Below are 17,466 nucleotides of genomic sequence, written 5' to 3' on the forward strand. Positions count from 1 at the left end.
AGAACAGTTGTTGGGCACGATGTGGCTATATACAGATCCTTATTGAACAGGTAGTGACAATACAGAGCGGTTGGTATTGTTATACTTAGTTTTTTTAAAACATTTAGTAGGGTGGGGAAGGTGGAGGCATTTCCATTCTATTTTCTCGTCGAATTTGGTAGTAAACAAAGAACATTAAAAAATATAAATCCGTATCCTCACGAATCCCATAAACCATTGTTAATTGTTTAAAACACGATAACTAAATATTATGTGCTAAAGGTTAATTCTCATTTCCCCCCACCCCACTATACATTTAGGCCCATTCCTAATATTAAATTCACTTATTAATTATAATTAACAATGATTTTAAACTGTCCCGCCTTGCCCTGTGTGTTCGGATTTGTAAAATTACATCTGTTGAATTGCGAAGTTGAATAACTTCTTGTATGTTTTAATGTTTTTGTTGTGTTGTAAAATAATAAATGTATGGCAGTTATTGTGGAGTGCCCATCACCCCAAAAGTGCATGTATTTTGTGTTTAAAAATATTGAGCAATATTAGGGTCCAGTCTTCCCTCACTCGAGTTAGATAATCACATTTTTCCACTTGATTAAAAGCACTATAGATCTAAAATCATAATCTATATATTGCACTCTACACAGTATTTCTAAGCAAGCATAGTTTTATTAACTTTAGAATGTAATCACATATGCTTAACAACATTTCTTTTACCTTTTTTAATTGGTCACAATCGAAACATTATTTTTAGTTAAACATTACAGGATTTTATTTTTTACTCACATTGCATAATTCCCATGCAGGGCCAAGGTTAACAAGTGCAAATGCGTAGTAAAACATTTCCTTTATTAGTTATTATGTATTGAACCGTGCCCCTACAATGCACTCTAGTACAGTTATAGAATAGTATATTCTAACTAGAAGGCAGAATGCTGATCATATTACATCTTAAAAAGTTCGTTAAACAAAAAAGCATCTATGTTATAGATAGGATAGCAAGGTGTAGCACAGAAGCATTGAACCCTGTGTACATTTTTAATGTACAAAACTGAAGAAGTTAAACCTCAACCAATAACTCAGATACTGTTAACACCGGAGGCAAATCAGTCCAAGTATTATAAACAAGAAGACAGATTAAGAATTGAAGCACTCATTTGAATAGTGTAAGCACACTGGGTAACAAAGTAAAGTAGAAAAAACGCAGTTAAATATCAGTCAGATCTGTCTATATACTAAGTGCAATGAGAATCATAGGCGCCAAACCTGGGGTGGCCAGGTAGGCAAGTCAACCCTAAATTTGTCTCCAATGTATGACTTCGTCAGGACTAGTACTTTTGTTTTAAAGAATGCAAGTCTAACTATGCCTTCCTCCCCTGCATTCTAAAAAATTTGATGCCTATGACGAGAATGATTGTCGATAAGAATAAATTAATATACGCATAAACTTCTCCTGCTTATTTAAGGCACTTAATGACTTCGTTCTTTGTACAAGACGTTAGTATGATGTCACTGCATGCCTGACCAACGTTGGAGATAGCTTCCCCAACCCGACGCTTCCTGTGGTTCAGTGACCGTACCATCACCTATATAGAAAAAAAAACAGATAAGTTAATATATTATTGAAAAGTGAGGTAACATAGCGAAGCAGGGATCTTTAGTTTGACACCAGAGATTTCTGATTTTACCTAAACCCCTAAATTTAATGTTAGTGGAACTACAGTCGTGGATGGCAGTACAAAGTGCTTCACTGCTATTCCCATATACAGCAACAGGATTTGTTTACCAAGAGCAATGGTTTGAAGAGTTAATTTTTCCTCGGCAGTAAGTTTGAGCATGGTGTCCAACACTGGTAGAAGGTGCTGCTTCTCGTCACAAGGTGGCAGTGTTGCAAATTTATAAATCACATTTTTAAGGTATTCCAAATTTGACACAGAGGCTTGCCGTTCCTGTAAAATATAAACCTTAGCGAATATTCCACCAGTATTTAGACATGTCATTGTAAAGCACAAAAAGCCACGTTGCAGTTACAGCAGCGGCGCACTTCAAAGGTTCTAAACAGAATTGTTTTTAATCCAGCTAAGATTAAACAAAACACAAAAAGTTCTTTGGCCATTCACAAAACACACTGATTACTTGGTTTTTCTCCAGCCTTCGTATTTCATCTTTCAGCACTTGGTTCTGGTCAATTAGTCGAGCTGTCGTTGCTTCGTTCTCGCTAGCGACCTCTGACAGATGTTCCAGCTGTTTGGATTGAGCTTCAAAACGAGACTCGAGCTGTTTTAGTTGAACCTCGGACGACAAACTGACAGTGTCGGATAGGACAGTGACTGTAGGTTATAAATTATATTAGATTTGGGAGAAGCAGAGTAGTAAAAGTGACAGAATCTGTCTATTTAAAGCTGCACTTGAAACAAAAATATTGTGTACTACTTTACAATTAACTCACTGACAAAAAGCATCCATGCTACTAAGCTTTTCTGCATAAAAGGCTTACTAATAACTCTTACCAATACATTATCCCAACATTAACCAACATAAAGTGAACTTTTAAGCCTAAAAGTAAGCACCTGATTTAATTTGATTTGGTGTCTTCAAAATTTGTTCAAAGGAGACAACCGAAGATCGATCCGGATTCTCCTCTCCTTCTCCATCCTCTCTTGCCACTGATCGATAATCAACTGATGACATCATCGATGGGTGGCTCTCTAGCGGCGGTCGGTGGTAGTGGTAAGGCAGGGGACTGGTGGGAATTTTTCTTGGGGTTGAAGTTTCTGTATTGGAGAAAAAAGGTTGATGTTTATTGTGAGGAAAATAAGATAAAATCAGGATCAAGACAATAAACTTGGATTCTTGAAACTTTTTTTACAGTCCCAAAACACATTTGATTCCGAATCTGATTGAGCACTGTTTAAAGCACAGCGTTAAAAACTGTACGGAATCACCAAGATGGATACTTCTAGATCATAAACGGGCACAAAGTGTTTGAAACAGAACACCGGTGCTATATTGACAGTCACCATTAAATAAATAATTGAGATTCATTCTAAATCAATAAATGTTTGAAACAAACCAATTTTATCTTCTGCCTTTCGTTTTGCATCTGATCGAGCTTTTTGCAACTCGCGCTCCAGATGCGCAACATCCTCTTTTATCAATGACACGACCTTCTCATGATCTTCCTTCATCCTCTGCATCTCCAACTGACTTGCTGCACTCACAGAATCCTCCCGATCCGAAATATTTTGCAAGGCGTCAGCATATTGTTTCCGGACACTTGCAAGCTCTTGCTGAAGAGACTTAACCCTAAAAATAAATAAACCTAAATAATAACTGTACAACAAATGCATTCAATTGGGTTTTACATTCCATGAGGGATAAGTTCCTTAACCAAATTTGAATGAATAAATGAATGAATAAATGTAGGAATGAATGAATTTTACTACTGCATCTGGGAGGTAGTGTATTGACTCATTATCCCGACTCCCAACATTATTAAAATGTATTACACAATGCATGTAGTAGATGCGGTCTGATATGTTGTCAAACATTGGTAAATCCAAAAACTAAGAAAACAAAATAATTGCAACCAGTTCAAATAAAAATGGAACAGGTTATAATAACTAAACAAAAAATTAAGATTATAATTTTAAATTTTTATTATAAAATAAAAACCCCTCGAACCGTGACTTCCAGCGCCCTTCGCGCTCCACTGCACTGTCGGACGACTCCTGTTGTTGACGAAGAAGACGATCGTAATCTCCTTGCAAGAGATCAAGCTCTCCCTCCCTGGATGCGAGGATGTTTTGAGACTCGTGTAGCTTCATCTTCATTTGCTCCATTGCCAACTTCAAGTTGTTGCTGTAATAAATCAATATAAAAAGTTGAATTTTAAAATTTTTAAAACAGGTTAAAATGTATGGCAATACAGCTTGGTTTGGAGGTATATATTATTTTAGGAAAAAAATGTTCATAGTTTGGTTGGTATAAATAATTAAAATCATTACTAAACTCACGTATAAGTGCTGTAATGTGTATTACACAAATGCACATATGATTTTTTCTAGCAAGTTTTAAGCTCATTTTGAGGTAAATTCTCATTTTTGTTGCTTGAATATAGTCTTTGTTTTTGCGATTGAGAGATAAATAAAACGTATGTTATAAAAAAAATAAAACGTATAATATAATTTTAATTTGATTTTAGGACCCTGTTCTTACACACATACTTAATAAACAAATACCAAATAGTATTAAAATTTATGCTAGCTCACATCTCTGTAGTGTCTTGTTTAGCAGGCGGTTGTGTATCTTTGCTCTTCTGCTGCTTTAACACGGAATGTACTCTCACTTTATAACTTTCATAATCGTGTTTTAAAGTTTCTTTCTCACTTTTCAATGATTCCACTTCCATCTGAGGAAAAAATTGAATCTTGACATTAAACTTTATTTAAAATAATGTATTTACAACGTACAAAAAAAAATTTTTCAAACAGCAGAGAACTAATATGCTTTGAAAAATGATCTTGGGTGCCAGCAAACTTATTACCAATACTTTATGAAAAGGTTTTGGCCAGTGCTATCACTGCTATGATAAAATGTATAACTTTAGTTTATAGTGTACAGCAAAATAGCAAATTGAATTACCCAGCAGACATTACCTGGGCGCTGTGCAGTCTTCTTTCTAACGTTTCAATGTTTCTTGTGGTTGATGTTTTTAAAGCAACAATCTGTTCTTGTAAGACACGATTTTCGGATGATTGGGAAGCCAAGTCAAGCTGGATGAAAGATAAGTGGGTAAGATCCTTTAAACTGGTTCAATGTGTATTTAACGTAGGATTTCATCTTTTACAGGTTTGTGAAATAGCATTTTAAAAACGGGTTAAAATTACCAAAACTTTAATATTGAGAAAAAATTGCCATATATTTTAGGCTCCCTGTTGTGCTAAGGCATATTTACCCATAGAATAATTGTCAATTATGTTTTTTTTATGTGTTTAAATATATGGCTACTCAGGTTGTTACACTTGTCACATACAGAAGCAGTAGCTGTTAACATAAACAACAAATCAATAAAAATAAAAAAAGTATTGTGTAGGAAAAAAATACCTAAATTCGCAATTCCTGCTCTAATAATTAGTAATAAACATCTTATTACAAAAATCCTTTACCTTTTGTTGCTCATTTTCTTCAGTGAGAAGATGGATTTGAGATGTTCCTTCACTGACTTGAATGTTGAGTTCTTTCTCAAGCGCTTTCGAGTTACCTAACTCATCTCTAGTGACATCTAATGTTTCTTTAGTTTTCGTTACCCTGTCTTCAGCTTCAATGCGTAACTGCAGAAAAAGAAACATTTGTAAACAATTGTCATTAAAACATGATGTATGTATGTATATGAGTAATTGGGGTACATAATGTATTATACAGAATTAGACCTAATTATAGTAAGGATAAGGTTTAATTATGCTAAGGGTATAGTTATGTTTGCAATATAATAAATAAAAAACTAAATGACATATTTGTTGAATGTTAATATATCAGAGTGATGTATTACATATTGTACTATCATTTTACTACATTTAACAATAAACCTTTCTTTGCCTTATAGATAACGAACAGGGTAATTACTGATAAGCTATGTTAACAATATACATATGTCCGGCAGCAACAGTATTTATTACAAGAGTTTTGTAAAAAAATTACTCTGAAAGACAAAGTATTACATTGCATTTACAGTAAAAAAAATAGAAAAGTTAAAACCTTTTCCCCTTCTCTTTTCTCCTCCTGTAAAGAAGCGATCTTCTCCTCCAGGCCGATAATTTCAGATTTTAACTCCTGATTCTTGGAGGACAACTCAGTGATGTTGGATTGAAGACCTTCAACAGTTTTCTCATATTGTTCCATCTCAAGTGACATGAGACCATGCTGTTTCACATTCTGTAGCAAAAACGGTACAGTAATATTATTATATATGTATAAATAACTAGTGTTTGCTAGTGCTACCATAACCTACTAAAAAGATATAAGAAAAAGGTGTGTAAAAAAATGTTGTTTTTTTTAATATAAATATTGATGGTTTTTACCAGTGCAATACCAAATGCCTAGGTTGTGGACATTAATTATACTTACATATTGACTTTAACAAAATACAAACAACATAATATCACAAAACTAATTTCAAAAAATCATTATGTCCTTCTATTGTTGTTTTTCCCAATCACTTACCATTTCAGCATCTTTTAATGCAGTTTGACTTTCTTTAAGTTTCCTTGCATAATCATCAACTGATTTACTTAGTGTGGATATCTGTATTTTCGTTGCTTCGAGCTCCTGAAATAATTTCCAATGAAAACTGAAACGGAACAAATTCTAACCATCTCAAACCTGCTTCACCGCTAATTTTTCTTTGGAAACGTTTTCCTTTTCTTTCTCAATTAAAGTTACCAAGGTTTTTGTTTCATTAAGTAATTGTTCAACTTCAGCCTTGCTATTTTGCAATGCGAGTACATCAGAGTTGGTCGAATCAAGCTGTTCTGATAACTTTGCTTTCTATTAAGATAAATGGAAACTTTAGTTCCATTAGTTAAAAATATGGTAATGTTTGTAAGAGTAATTTTAAAAATTCGAATGATGTGAAAAATCTGCAGCATGAAATTGGGATAATAACATTTGTGTATGTTTAGTTTACATTTAGATTGAAACTTAAATGTGAATATTTATTTCCGAAATCACATTTAAAAGGAAATTGAACCTTGTATGCGATATTGTAATCTGATAATGCTCTTCTGGCAATTTATTTGTGAACCAGTGTTTAGACTTCATATTTAGTTCGCTTTTTTTTCCGACTTTCTATTAATTTATTTAAAGAAACAGCTTTATCACAATTATACTATGAGTGGCAGCTTATATATAGGACAATGTAATATGGCGTTTAATTGACTTGCAAAACTAAACCAGTGCAAGATATTCAAATAGGTTAAAACACAGTAATAAATATATCGACCTCTACTTGGGAAGCAGTTAGTTGATTCAAAGTTTCATCCAAAGACTTTTGTATTGTGGATTTCTCTTCATTTATTTGATCAACTTCATCTTGTAGTTTATCACATTCAAGTTGCATCATCTGTACATTGCTTGCTTGTGTTTGACTTCCCTAAATAAGTTTATTTGTAGAATCAAGCAATGTAACCAATGGAAAAAACAGCTAGTTTTCTTAGCAAAACTAACAAGCACATATTTGTTTAAATTGTTGATATATATTTGCCTTAAATTAAGCAATTTTCTAACTATAAAATAAGAGTCAAAACTATGAACAATCAGAAAATTAACCAAACAAGTTCTTGCAATACTTTACAAATTGAAACATGCTGACAAAAGAATGAATTATATACAACCATAATGCATAAGTTCCTTACACGGTCTACTCAGCAAATCATACTACACGAAACTAATAATCATAAAAATCACCATGAGTTTTGCTTCCATGCCAGAGATTTGAACCCTTAATGTTGCTGTTTCTTCCTGTGCAACTTGCAGCTGCATCTTTGCAGCATCTCGCTCTTTCTTGGCTTTGACAGCCAATATTTTCAGTTTATTGTTAAGAATCTCTTTCTCATGAACAATTTGCTGAAGATTTTCTGTTAAACAAAATAAAATTTTAATAAAGCTAACTGTCTTATATTGGTTTAAAATTTTGAACTATTAAAAAATTATATTAAAATCCGATGACTAGGTTTTTAAAAACTTGATTCAAAATATATATTATATATAGGCTATATATGTATTTGTCAAACAGTAATGTTACAACCCTGATTGTTACAGTTTTAAATTCTGAACACTAACACGTAACTGCAACGTTGATTGATCAAAATGTTTGCAAAGTATATATGTACGTGCAGAAAAGCAAAACAGCCAAACATATTTTTAAAATTTAAATCACCTATTTGATATGAAAGTATTAAAAATAATTTACCAATTTCTTTTTGGTTCCCACCCCCCTCACCATCGCCCACTGAAACATCAAGCTCACTTTGAGATTGAGTTAGTCTCTCACATTCCAAAGTAAGTGTTTCAACCTATAACAAAACAACATTCCACTGAAAAAACTTCGCTATCATTCAAAAAAACTGTAAAAACTAAAAACCGCCACTGAGACTTTTTAAGTTGAAATAAAGAAGAACAAACCTTCAGTTCAAGGTCTTTGCACTTAGATTCAGCTTCAGACAAATCTGCAGAAGATTCTTGTGCCGATACCTTTAAACTTTTCACAATTTCTTCAGTTTCGCTTAATTTGTCTTTTGTGGAAGAACCATCATCTTTCAGCATTTGAATTTCATTTTTCACATCTAACAAATGATCGTTTAATTTTTCTTTTTCCTGCTGCAATGCTGTAGCCATCTCTTTTGACTCCTGTTCAGAACTTGTCAGCCTTTCAATTTCAGATAATGCTTCATTTTTTGCATCCATTGCAGTTTTTAATTTTTCTTCTAAAGCCAAAATTTGTTCTTGAAACTTATTTTGTTTCAGTTCTTCTGTCTCAAGATTTGATTTAAGCTCACCAACCTTGTTTTCTAATTCAGATTTCTTTTTCTCACCTAGAGAAAGCTGTTGTTTCAAGTCCGTCATCCCAGCTTGAAACTCATCTCCAGACTTCTGTAGATTCTGATGCTCTTTGCTGACCTCAGCAAGTTTTGTTCTAAGAGAACATAATTCGTCCTGTGTAAAGGATGCTTCTCTTGTTAGTGTCTCAATTTGACAATTCAACTCTTGTATCTCCGCAGAGTGAGCAGTTGCTTGTTCTCCCATCTGACTCTTATATTCATTTATCTCTTTTTGTACCTTAGCAGAACTATCCAAAGCAGAACCCTCAACAGCTACAAATTTTTCATTTTCCGCTTTTAAAGAAGAAATTTCTTTACTCATTGTATCACACTGAGATTCGCTTTCCTGCAACTTTCCTTGAAGTTGAGACATCTCCTCTTTTATATTCCAAGTATCTTCCTTGTGCTGCAAAATAACAGCATCAGAATCCTCTAACTTTTTTTTGAGCAACAAGCTTTCATCTGCCACCATTTTTAATTGTTCCATCTCAGTTTTTTCATCCTGTGTAAGGGATGCTTTTCTTGTTAGTGTCTCAATTTGACAATTCAACTCTTGTATCTCCGCAGAGTGAGCAGTTGCTTGTTCTCCCATTTGACTCTTATATTCATTTAACTCTTTTTGTAACTCAGCAACACTATTCGAAGCGGAACTCTTACCAGCTACCAATTTTTCATTTTCCTCTCTTAGTGAAGTAATTTCTTCACCCATTTTACCACACTGAGAGTCGCTTTCCTGCAACTTTCCTTGGAGTTGAGACATCTCCTCTTTTATACTCAGATTATCTTCCTTGTGCTGCAAAATAACAGCATCAGAATCCTCTAACTTTTTCTTGAGCAACAAGCTTTCATCTGCCACCATTTTTAATTGTTCCATCTCAGGTTTTAGATCTTCAACCTGTTTGTGCAATTCCGAATTCTCCAGTTCTAATTCCAGAACTTTTTCTTCAGCAGCTTGGTTGGTATCTTGAACCTTTGTCAACACCTGGTCAACATTTTCTTTCAGTTCTTTTTCAAGCACTTCAACTTTTTCTTGCAGTTCCCTGCAGTTGTTACTGTACTGTGAACATTTCTCAGCCAGAACTTCTTTTTCGTTAACAAGTTCATCTGGATTTTTTAATTTTTCCTTTAAAACCTCAATCTCCTTGCTAGCAGCTTCCACCTCAGTGTTTAAGTCAGTAATTTGTGCCATCATTGAATCATTTTTCTCAACCTGCTCAGCGAGTTGATGCACAGCACCATTGTTGCTTTCAATTGATGCTTTAAAGGATTCATTTTCTGTTCGTAGCACTGATAGTTCTTGTTTTACATCCTCAAGATCTGCTTGTAATGATTCTTTATTAGCGTATATTTCTTCTTTATCACTTTCAAGTTGTGAAATAGCATTTTGCAATGTAACATTTTCTTCTGTATATTTTTTCAAGACAGTTGCGGATTCACATGTACCGTTAGACAGTTGCTCTTTCAGATCCATTACCTCTGCAGAAAGTTGCTTTTTATCTTCAGATAATGAATTCATCTCTTGTGCTTGCGAATCAATTTTACTTTTGGCTTCAGCCAATTTTTCACCAAGTTGATTATTTTGACTCGAAATGTTTTCGACATCTTTTGACCTCTGCTCAAACTCGTGAGCCTCGGTTTGCAAATCTTTAAATTTTTCCTCCAGAATCTGGATCTCTGACTCTTTTTGTGTCATTTTTTGAAAGAGCTTATTTTTAGATTCTGTCAAACATTTTACCCTTTCTCTCTCTTTCTCCAGATCTAATGAAACAAGGTCTTTTTGTTCTAACAAATCTTTCGCACTACTCTTTATTTCTTCATTTTCCGATGTCAGCCTTGAAATTGTATCTGTTTGAATTGTGAGCTGCTTATTTGCTTCAGACAACTCTTTCAACAAATCTGCCTTTTCAGTATCAGATTCTTTTCGATTTTCCTGCTCAGCTTGTAATGTAGTAATTGTAGAATTTAAATCAGAATTCTCAGTTTCTAGTTTCAACAGTTTTTCCTCTAAATCAGCCTTAGTAGACTTTATGTTCTCCAAAGTTTCAGATAACGTTTTACTTTGCTCTATTTCATCCGAAATAGTTTCATTCATAGCAGTTATTTTAGCAGTATGAATTTCCTGCAACTGAATTAGCTTCTCTTTCAAATCAGTAACCTCCGTTTTTGATGATTCCAATTCTGATTCAACCTCAGATTGATGTTTCACACTTGCATGTAATTCTGTTTCAAGGTCCACACACATCTGTTTGTGGTTTGAACGCTCGGTCTCTCTGTCCTCATTCAACTTTACACTTTGAGTTTCCAACAGCTTAACTTCTTCGTTCAATTCTTCGATTTTTAGGTTTAATTCTTCAATTTTTTCTGTTTGATCAGGTTTCTTTTGAGTTTTAAACATATTTACCGTCATTTTCATAGCGGCCAGTTCCTTCTTAAGTGTTTTATTTTCTTCTGTCAGCTCTTCCAACTTTGCATGTTCGGACGAAAGATTTTTAATGTGTGATTTCAGGTCAGAAATCTGATGAAGCTGATCCTGGATTTGATCTGCAAGCTCTATCTTCTCTGCTTGAACATCTTTGAGAGCAATTTGACTCTTTTCACTCTGCTCAGCCAGTTCTTTGTTTGATGCTGAGACAGCTGCATGGTCCTCCTGCAAATACTGCATAGAAGAGAGCAAAGTGTCTTGCTTCATTCTTAAACATTCAAGTTCCTCATTCATAGCATTGTTTCCTTTTTTGAGCAAAGCTTCGGTGGATTTTAAAGATTCATTCTGTGTCAATAATTCGTCATACTTCTGTTTAGAACTGGTAAGCTCTCCTTTAATCTGTAGGTAAAAAACACAATTGATACATCTATCAACAGCAATATATGCCAGATATGAAATGTTCTTCAACAACAGCAATGTGTCAGAGTTTAATAAAAGCTTGGTGCATTGATAAGATATTTATAAAACTTAACCTTGATTACATTTATTTTTTATCTTATTTAGGCATTACATAAAGTCACATCTTTTTATCACAGTAGCTCACATCATCATAGTCAGCTTTTGCTTTTAGTTTGGTTTGAAATTCATCACATTTTGCTTTGAGTTTTTGAAGTAGAAGCATTTGACGTTTGTACCCTTTGACTAAATCTTCATGCGGCATGGTATCCAACTGAAACAAAAATAACTCAGTCGGAGTTGCATTTATAAAATATGAGGATTCAACTGATTAAAACATGTTTAAAAAGTTTAACTAGTATTCCATAACTAAAAATTTCAATTTTTAAAAATTTAAAACAAAACTAATTTCGAGAATTACTTACACAAGTAAATGGTTAATTAGGTGCACCCTGTCAAATACTTAAATACATTATAATCTTAAATTATTATTATACCTTTACATTATTATTAAAAATACATTATTATTATACCTTCCTGGGAGTGTTGGACTGAGGTGGGGTAGACTCCCCACCAGTTCGAGGAGAATCCATTTTGTATTTGTTTGTAACCAGTTCAAAGAAAAACAATTTTGCTTAAATTTAGACTTTTCCTAACTTAAAGCGGAGAAAATAAATATAAAGCAATGAAGAATCATAGAAGTCGGAAATATGCTTAACATGGTGTGAGATATTTGATATTATTACATTGAATAACCTTAGAAAGTTAGAATTATATGTAATATCATATTTTCATATAATATACATATGTATATTATGTAATATATGTATATTATGTAATATACATATGTATATTATGTACTTATTGTAATACAATAAATTGAATAGCCAATAAAAGCTGTCAATGAGGTTTACAAACAGTAGAGAAGAGATAACATTACGAAATGTATATATATTCACAGAATATGGAATAAACAACAAGAAAACATAACATCAAATGATAAACAATTAAGTGCATAAAACACATAAAAAAACAAGAAATCTGTTTTAAATCAATTAAATTGACAATATTACACATAATATACACAAACAACATATTATTAACAATCTTAGCATGTTTAATGTATGAGTTAATTGTGTTTATAAATAAAGCAGGTGCAAGCATGGCCTTTGTTAAGTGAAAAGGTTGAAAATAAACTACGCTGCCCAGTGATCACTATATATTTTAATATAATACCTAATGTTTTAACATTATTACAACACCCAAAATTGAAAATGTGTAAATTTACCAAAATTCAAATATTTTTGGATGATCACCAGCATTTGCATAAGTTTAATTGGGGACATGCCTTTGATAACAACAATAAAATAGAATTGAAGCTGTTGGTCCTTGAGGTGCAGATGTTCTCATTACCTCTGTGTCATCAAATTTATACCAGTTATTATCAAGCACGCTTTTACATGAAGCTGTATAATGACCACTATCCAAACCAGCACCTTGATGGTGGGACACGGCAAATAAATTGTACTTTGGTCGTCTCTGCTTGCCACTGATGAAAGGAGTCAAGTCTAGCTGGGTCATGGGGTAAGAAATGTTGGTGTGTATCTTATCTCTCCAGCGACCGGTGTGTACAAACCTTTTGAAGTGAATAATAAGAACGGGAGGGAGCTTCCATATTTCAATTGAACGGACAGCATCTCTGAGTGTTTTGCAATTAGGGCAATGCCACCGGTCACTTCCAGTCATCTGTTCCACTCGTTGAAACGACTTGAGAATGTCGTATATTGATGCCGACTTATTTGGAAGTGGTAGAGAAAGGTACATAAAAGGATCAAACTTACGTGAAGCTTTTCCACAATGCAGGCACTTTACTGTGGCTTTAAACTGACCCTTCAGCAACTCGACTATAATCGATTCATTTCGCTTCTTATGATATTTCCAAGCCATTTGTGCAGCTTCCTCATCATCCAAGGCATCATTGTCTGGCTCCTCTTTATATTCACTTTGAGGCGCCTTGTTTAGATCCTCATGCAAGCCATCCAACAGCAGCATCAAAAACTCCTGCGAATCTTCCTGGGTGTAGCCAGCGAAACTAGAATTTATCGTCCCAATTATGCTCTTAAAATCTGACGGCACGATATATTCATACTTGGAGCTCCAAACCGCTCTTAAAAGCACCGAAAAACTTTCTGCCACTCGCCCTCCATGCCCTATCTTGTTTGCTCTGTTAAGGTCTTTTGTGTAACTATCGGTAAGAATATATTCAGCAAGCTGTGTCATATTGAACATGCACTGCAGTACCGAGTTCATGTAACAGGAGTTCCCGAGGTTTCTAAGCCCACACAAACCCCTTCCTTTACCACCATACACACCTCGAAGTGAATGGGTTAATGCAGTCACCAGTTCACTGGGTCCAGGTCTAATGCTTGGTTTCCTTTCCCTGTCTGGTATACTTGGCATAGTGGAAGTAGATACAACTTTAGACTCCTCTTCCACCAGTTTATTAATGTTAGGAGAAGAAGACGAACGCTTTAAAGCAAATCCTCCTTTATCAGAGTTTGGGTTCAACCCAGTTGATAAAGTTGGCTTTCGAGATATGGGCTTTACCTCTTGAGGTTTTGGTGGAACTGTTTTTTCCTGATCTTTGTTTTGTTTTATCACTACATCCTTTTTAGTTGATTGATTTGATGTTGGTTTAATCGGATCTACAGGTTTTGATATGGCAGGTGCAGATTGACTTAGCTTGGGTTTGACTTGTGTTTCATGTTGGCTTGAAACTGTTGTAGACTTTGACTGATCCACTGGGCTGGCTACTGATTTGGAAGGTATTGAAACATCCGGTTTCTCAGCTGTTGGTCTTTCTGGTTTTGGAGCTTTTTGTTTGGCTTTGTTATTTCCAGGTGTTTCTTTAGGAATTTTGGTCTTTTTAACTTCAGCATAAATTGGTTCTGGTGACATATCTTTGTTGATTGGTGCGTCATCTTGTTTATTTGGTGGTTCAATAACAAGAGGTTTTTCCATATTATTTGTTATTGGTTTAGGCTTGCTGAGATCTCTCATAGTCATAGCAAGTTGACGCTCTGCCTCCATCTTTCTCTTTTCTGTTTCTTCTGCTTCTTCTTTTAGTTTCTTTTCAAGAGCCTGGAGTTCCGCTACCTTTTTCTTCTTCTCTATCTCGACAATGGCATTTTCCTTTTCTTCTTTTTGCTTCACCATGAGAGCTATTCGCTGTTCGTACTCACTGAAGATGGCATCATTATCTACATCCTTACTCTTTACTTTAGAAGGAGGAGATGGTTTCACAAATTCCATTTCCTTTTTCGGTGATTCTCCATTCTTTTTAAACTGTGACTCTGGTTTTGGGACAGAAGGGTGTACTGCTGGAGCTGGTGAGGGTTTCTTGGATCTGTCAAACATAGGTTGGGGTTTCTTCTTCTGCGGTAAAGGAGTTTCAACAGGTTCTGATGCAGGAGTAACTAGCTTTGGAATAGAGTTGGAGACTGAAATTTGCTTTGGTGGATTTGTTTGAGCTATTGTGATGGGAATAGAATTTGGGACATTAACAGTGGATGGTATTGGTTTGGTTGGGAGTTCTGCCTTTATCTCGGGCTCTTTCTTCTCTGGGGGTGGTTTAGGTTTCACAAAGTTGGTATTAAGGTCGCTATAACTAAACTCCAACAAACTGTTAACATTGAGAGTCTTCACATTAGCTTTTGGAACCTTGGCTTTTGGGTTGGTGGTAAATTGTGGATAAAATTCCAACCAATCTGAAAATCCACCCTCAAGTACAACAGGTTCGTGCTGCAAGATCTTATCCTGGTTCCACTTCCAGATTGCATCTTTTAAACTCCTCAGAGGATCTCCTTTGTCTTGTAATCGTTTGACAGAGGAAGTCCAATCCAGAAGAACAACCAAGTCTACCGAGTCTCTTTTATTCCACATCTCCATATCACTTGGTGCAATCCCTTCTTCTATTTTGGACACAACTGTTCCAGGTTGGATTGCTGCCTTAGGCACATTAGCACAGATGGAATGCTGCACGTGAGACATTTGAAAATCTTCCAAAGACCGTATGTCAAGTATTAAAACATCTTTTGACTTTTTGTAAATCAATTCATACAACTTTGCACTGTTTACTTCATTTCCAAAGGTTTCTTTTTCTGGTGTTTCTGTGACTTTTTCTTCATCAGGAACAGGATGGGAAAGTTCTTCAACTGCACCATTTTGTTTGATTTTACTTTCCACTTGCTTCATTTCCGCTTCTGCAGCCTTTTTCGCCAAAGCATCGTATCTTTTCTTTAAACTGTTTGATGTTGCCTCTGCATTTTCCAATGCAGTGATTGTATTCATTTTACCAAGCAACAGAGAATAATGCTGAGTGTCTTTTTTAAACTCGGGGCATTTCCTGACTATCCCCACCATATCCAGGTACTTCATATACAGGATGTAAGCTCTTTCTTCATCACGGCTTTTGAAGGCCTTTTCGGCCTCAGCGAATGCCTTGTTGGCAAAGTTCAAGTAGATTTTGATGCTACGTCCTTTTTCGCATTTGCTGTCAGTATGCTTGTTAAGATCCTTCAAAGATTTAGCAATGTACAAATCTTTAGGTTTAGCCATGGTAAAATTTCTAATAGCACATCTGAAAAAATAACAAATTAGCAAGTTTAGCAACATGTAAACAATTTGGCAGTATTGACATTTTGAAAGAACGAAATTACGAAAAAGCAATGAGTTTGAAAAAGATATGATGACATAAAATGGTACTGTTATAACTTAAAATACAACGATAGAATAACAGTGTTAAACTTTAGCAGCAACGTAGAGAAAAATTGCCACAATTTATGATTGTTTATCGAAATAAGAAAATATAGTTCAGTTTGGGAATGCTTGGAAATGTGTCCACTTTCAATAAACAAGTTCAAACTTTTCACATAGAGATCTCTGCCATTTAAACAGAAGAAATTCCAGATTTTATTTCAATCATTGTTTGTTGGAATCAATATCACGTCGCAGGTGTTGTTTGATTACATTTACTGATCCCATCTTGAAGCACTTCACTCACTGATATGTTGAGAATACGACTTGATACTTGATGTCTGCAATGAACATGGATGAACGAATATTTACAGCTGGTGTGACTTTGCACAGTGAAGCAATGACAAAGGTTTTTCCCTATTTTATACACTTTGTGATCGTGTATAACTCATTATATTACCATTGATATAAAATTTCCCATCATATGATTCAGAATCATAATTGGTTGCTGTGTAAATATGTGATTTGGGATATATTTTAACAATAAACAAGCTCAAACCTTCTTGTGCCACTCCTTCTCTTCTTTGAATGTTCTTCTTTCTTACCAGTGGCTTCTTTTTGTTGCTCTGTAATAAAATTGTATGAACCTAAAAATATTTATTCTAGACAGATTCGTAATCATATACATTCCAGTTTCACAATGTATTACCTTTTTTTCGATTCTGATCATATTTAATAATATGATCATTAATCGGGGAATTTAAGATCAGTTCACAAATCTTGCTAAAACATTGAACTAATATAACAAGGTGTTCATTGATTTCAAAAGCATTGGCATCTTTGCACCAGCTGCAGGAAGGCCGTAATACCATTTTCCCACCTCTACACTTGGCACCTTTACCCAAAAATATTATAAGAAAATTATAAATACGGAAGAATGAATCAAATTTTATAAATGAGACAAATTTAGGCATTAATTTAATAAAAAAATAACAAATCTTAAAAAAATAATTTTTTTAAACAAATAACTTACAAACAAAATGCTGACAGTGAGTCTGTGTTGAGGACATGGGATTCACTACAACCTTGGAACACACACAACATGTTAATGACTGGCGCAACCATGGTAGGAGCTTGTAGAGGTCTTCAAATGTAGATGGGTCATCGTACTTGCATGTTAAAAAGGTTTGGCAAACTTGAAGGTAAAGATTGGTGCAGTTTTCAGTGTCCATTAAAGTT

At 34.5% G+C, this 17,466-nt stretch overlaps 3 protein-coding genes across 4 annotated transcripts; all 3 read right to left on the reverse strand.

The window, feature by feature from the left end:
- Positions 1-646: 646 nt before the first annotated feature.
- On the reverse strand, positions 647-12,144 carry LOC149742836 (uncharacterized). Its single transcript, XM_089894048.1, has 18 exons — positions 12,006-12,144; positions 11,621-11,746; positions 8,179-11,415; positions 7,967-8,069; positions 7,462-7,631; positions 6,998-7,147; positions 6,379-6,543; positions 6,220-6,324; positions 5,755-5,931; positions 5,166-5,330; positions 4,656-4,772; positions 4,269-4,408; positions 3,682-3,858; positions 3,071-3,303; positions 2,568-2,771; positions 2,134-2,327; positions 1,784-1,946; positions 647-1,583 (listed from the first exon to the last, which is right to left on the reverse strand). Exons 1-18 carry the CDS (start codon positions 12,063-12,065, stop codon positions 1,507-1,509), a joined length of 5,763 nt encoding a protein of 1,920 aa, XP_089750174.1. The 5' UTR covers positions 12,066-12,144; the 3' UTR covers positions 647-1,506.
- On the reverse strand, positions 12,129-16,146 carry LOC149742837 (ubiquitin carboxyl-terminal hydrolase 8-like). Its single transcript, XM_089894054.1, has one exon. It carries the CDS (start codon positions 16,144-16,146, stop codon positions 12,805-12,807), a length of 3,342 nt encoding a protein of 1,113 aa, XP_089750180.1. The 3' UTR covers positions 12,129-12,804.
- On the reverse strand, positions 16,111-17,459 carry LOC149742838 (E3 ubiquitin-protein ligase MSL2-like). 2 transcript variants are annotated; one of them, XM_089894093.1, is made up of 4 exons: positions 17,261-17,459; positions 16,937-17,122; positions 16,787-16,853; positions 16,111-16,568 (listed from the first exon to the last, which is right to left on the reverse strand). In XM_089894093.1, the coding sequence occupies exons 1-4, from the start codon at positions 17,457-17,459 to the stop codon at positions 16,475-16,477; spliced, it is 546 nt and encodes a 181-aa protein (XP_089750219.1). In that variant the 3' UTR covers positions 16,111-16,474. The 2 variants fall into 2 exon arrangements, with proteins under 2 accessions (XP_089750219.1, XP_089750218.1); XM_089894092.1 differs by having other exon boundaries at positions 16,787-16,874.
- Positions 17,460-17,466: the final 7 nt, after the last annotated feature.

The sequence above is a fragment of the Ciona robusta genome, chromosome 1, assembly GCF_009617815.1.
Source record: "Ciona robusta chromosome 1, ASM961781v2".
Lineage (NCBI taxonomy): Eukaryota > Metazoa > Chordata > Ascidiacea > Phlebobranchia > Cionidae > Ciona > Ciona robusta.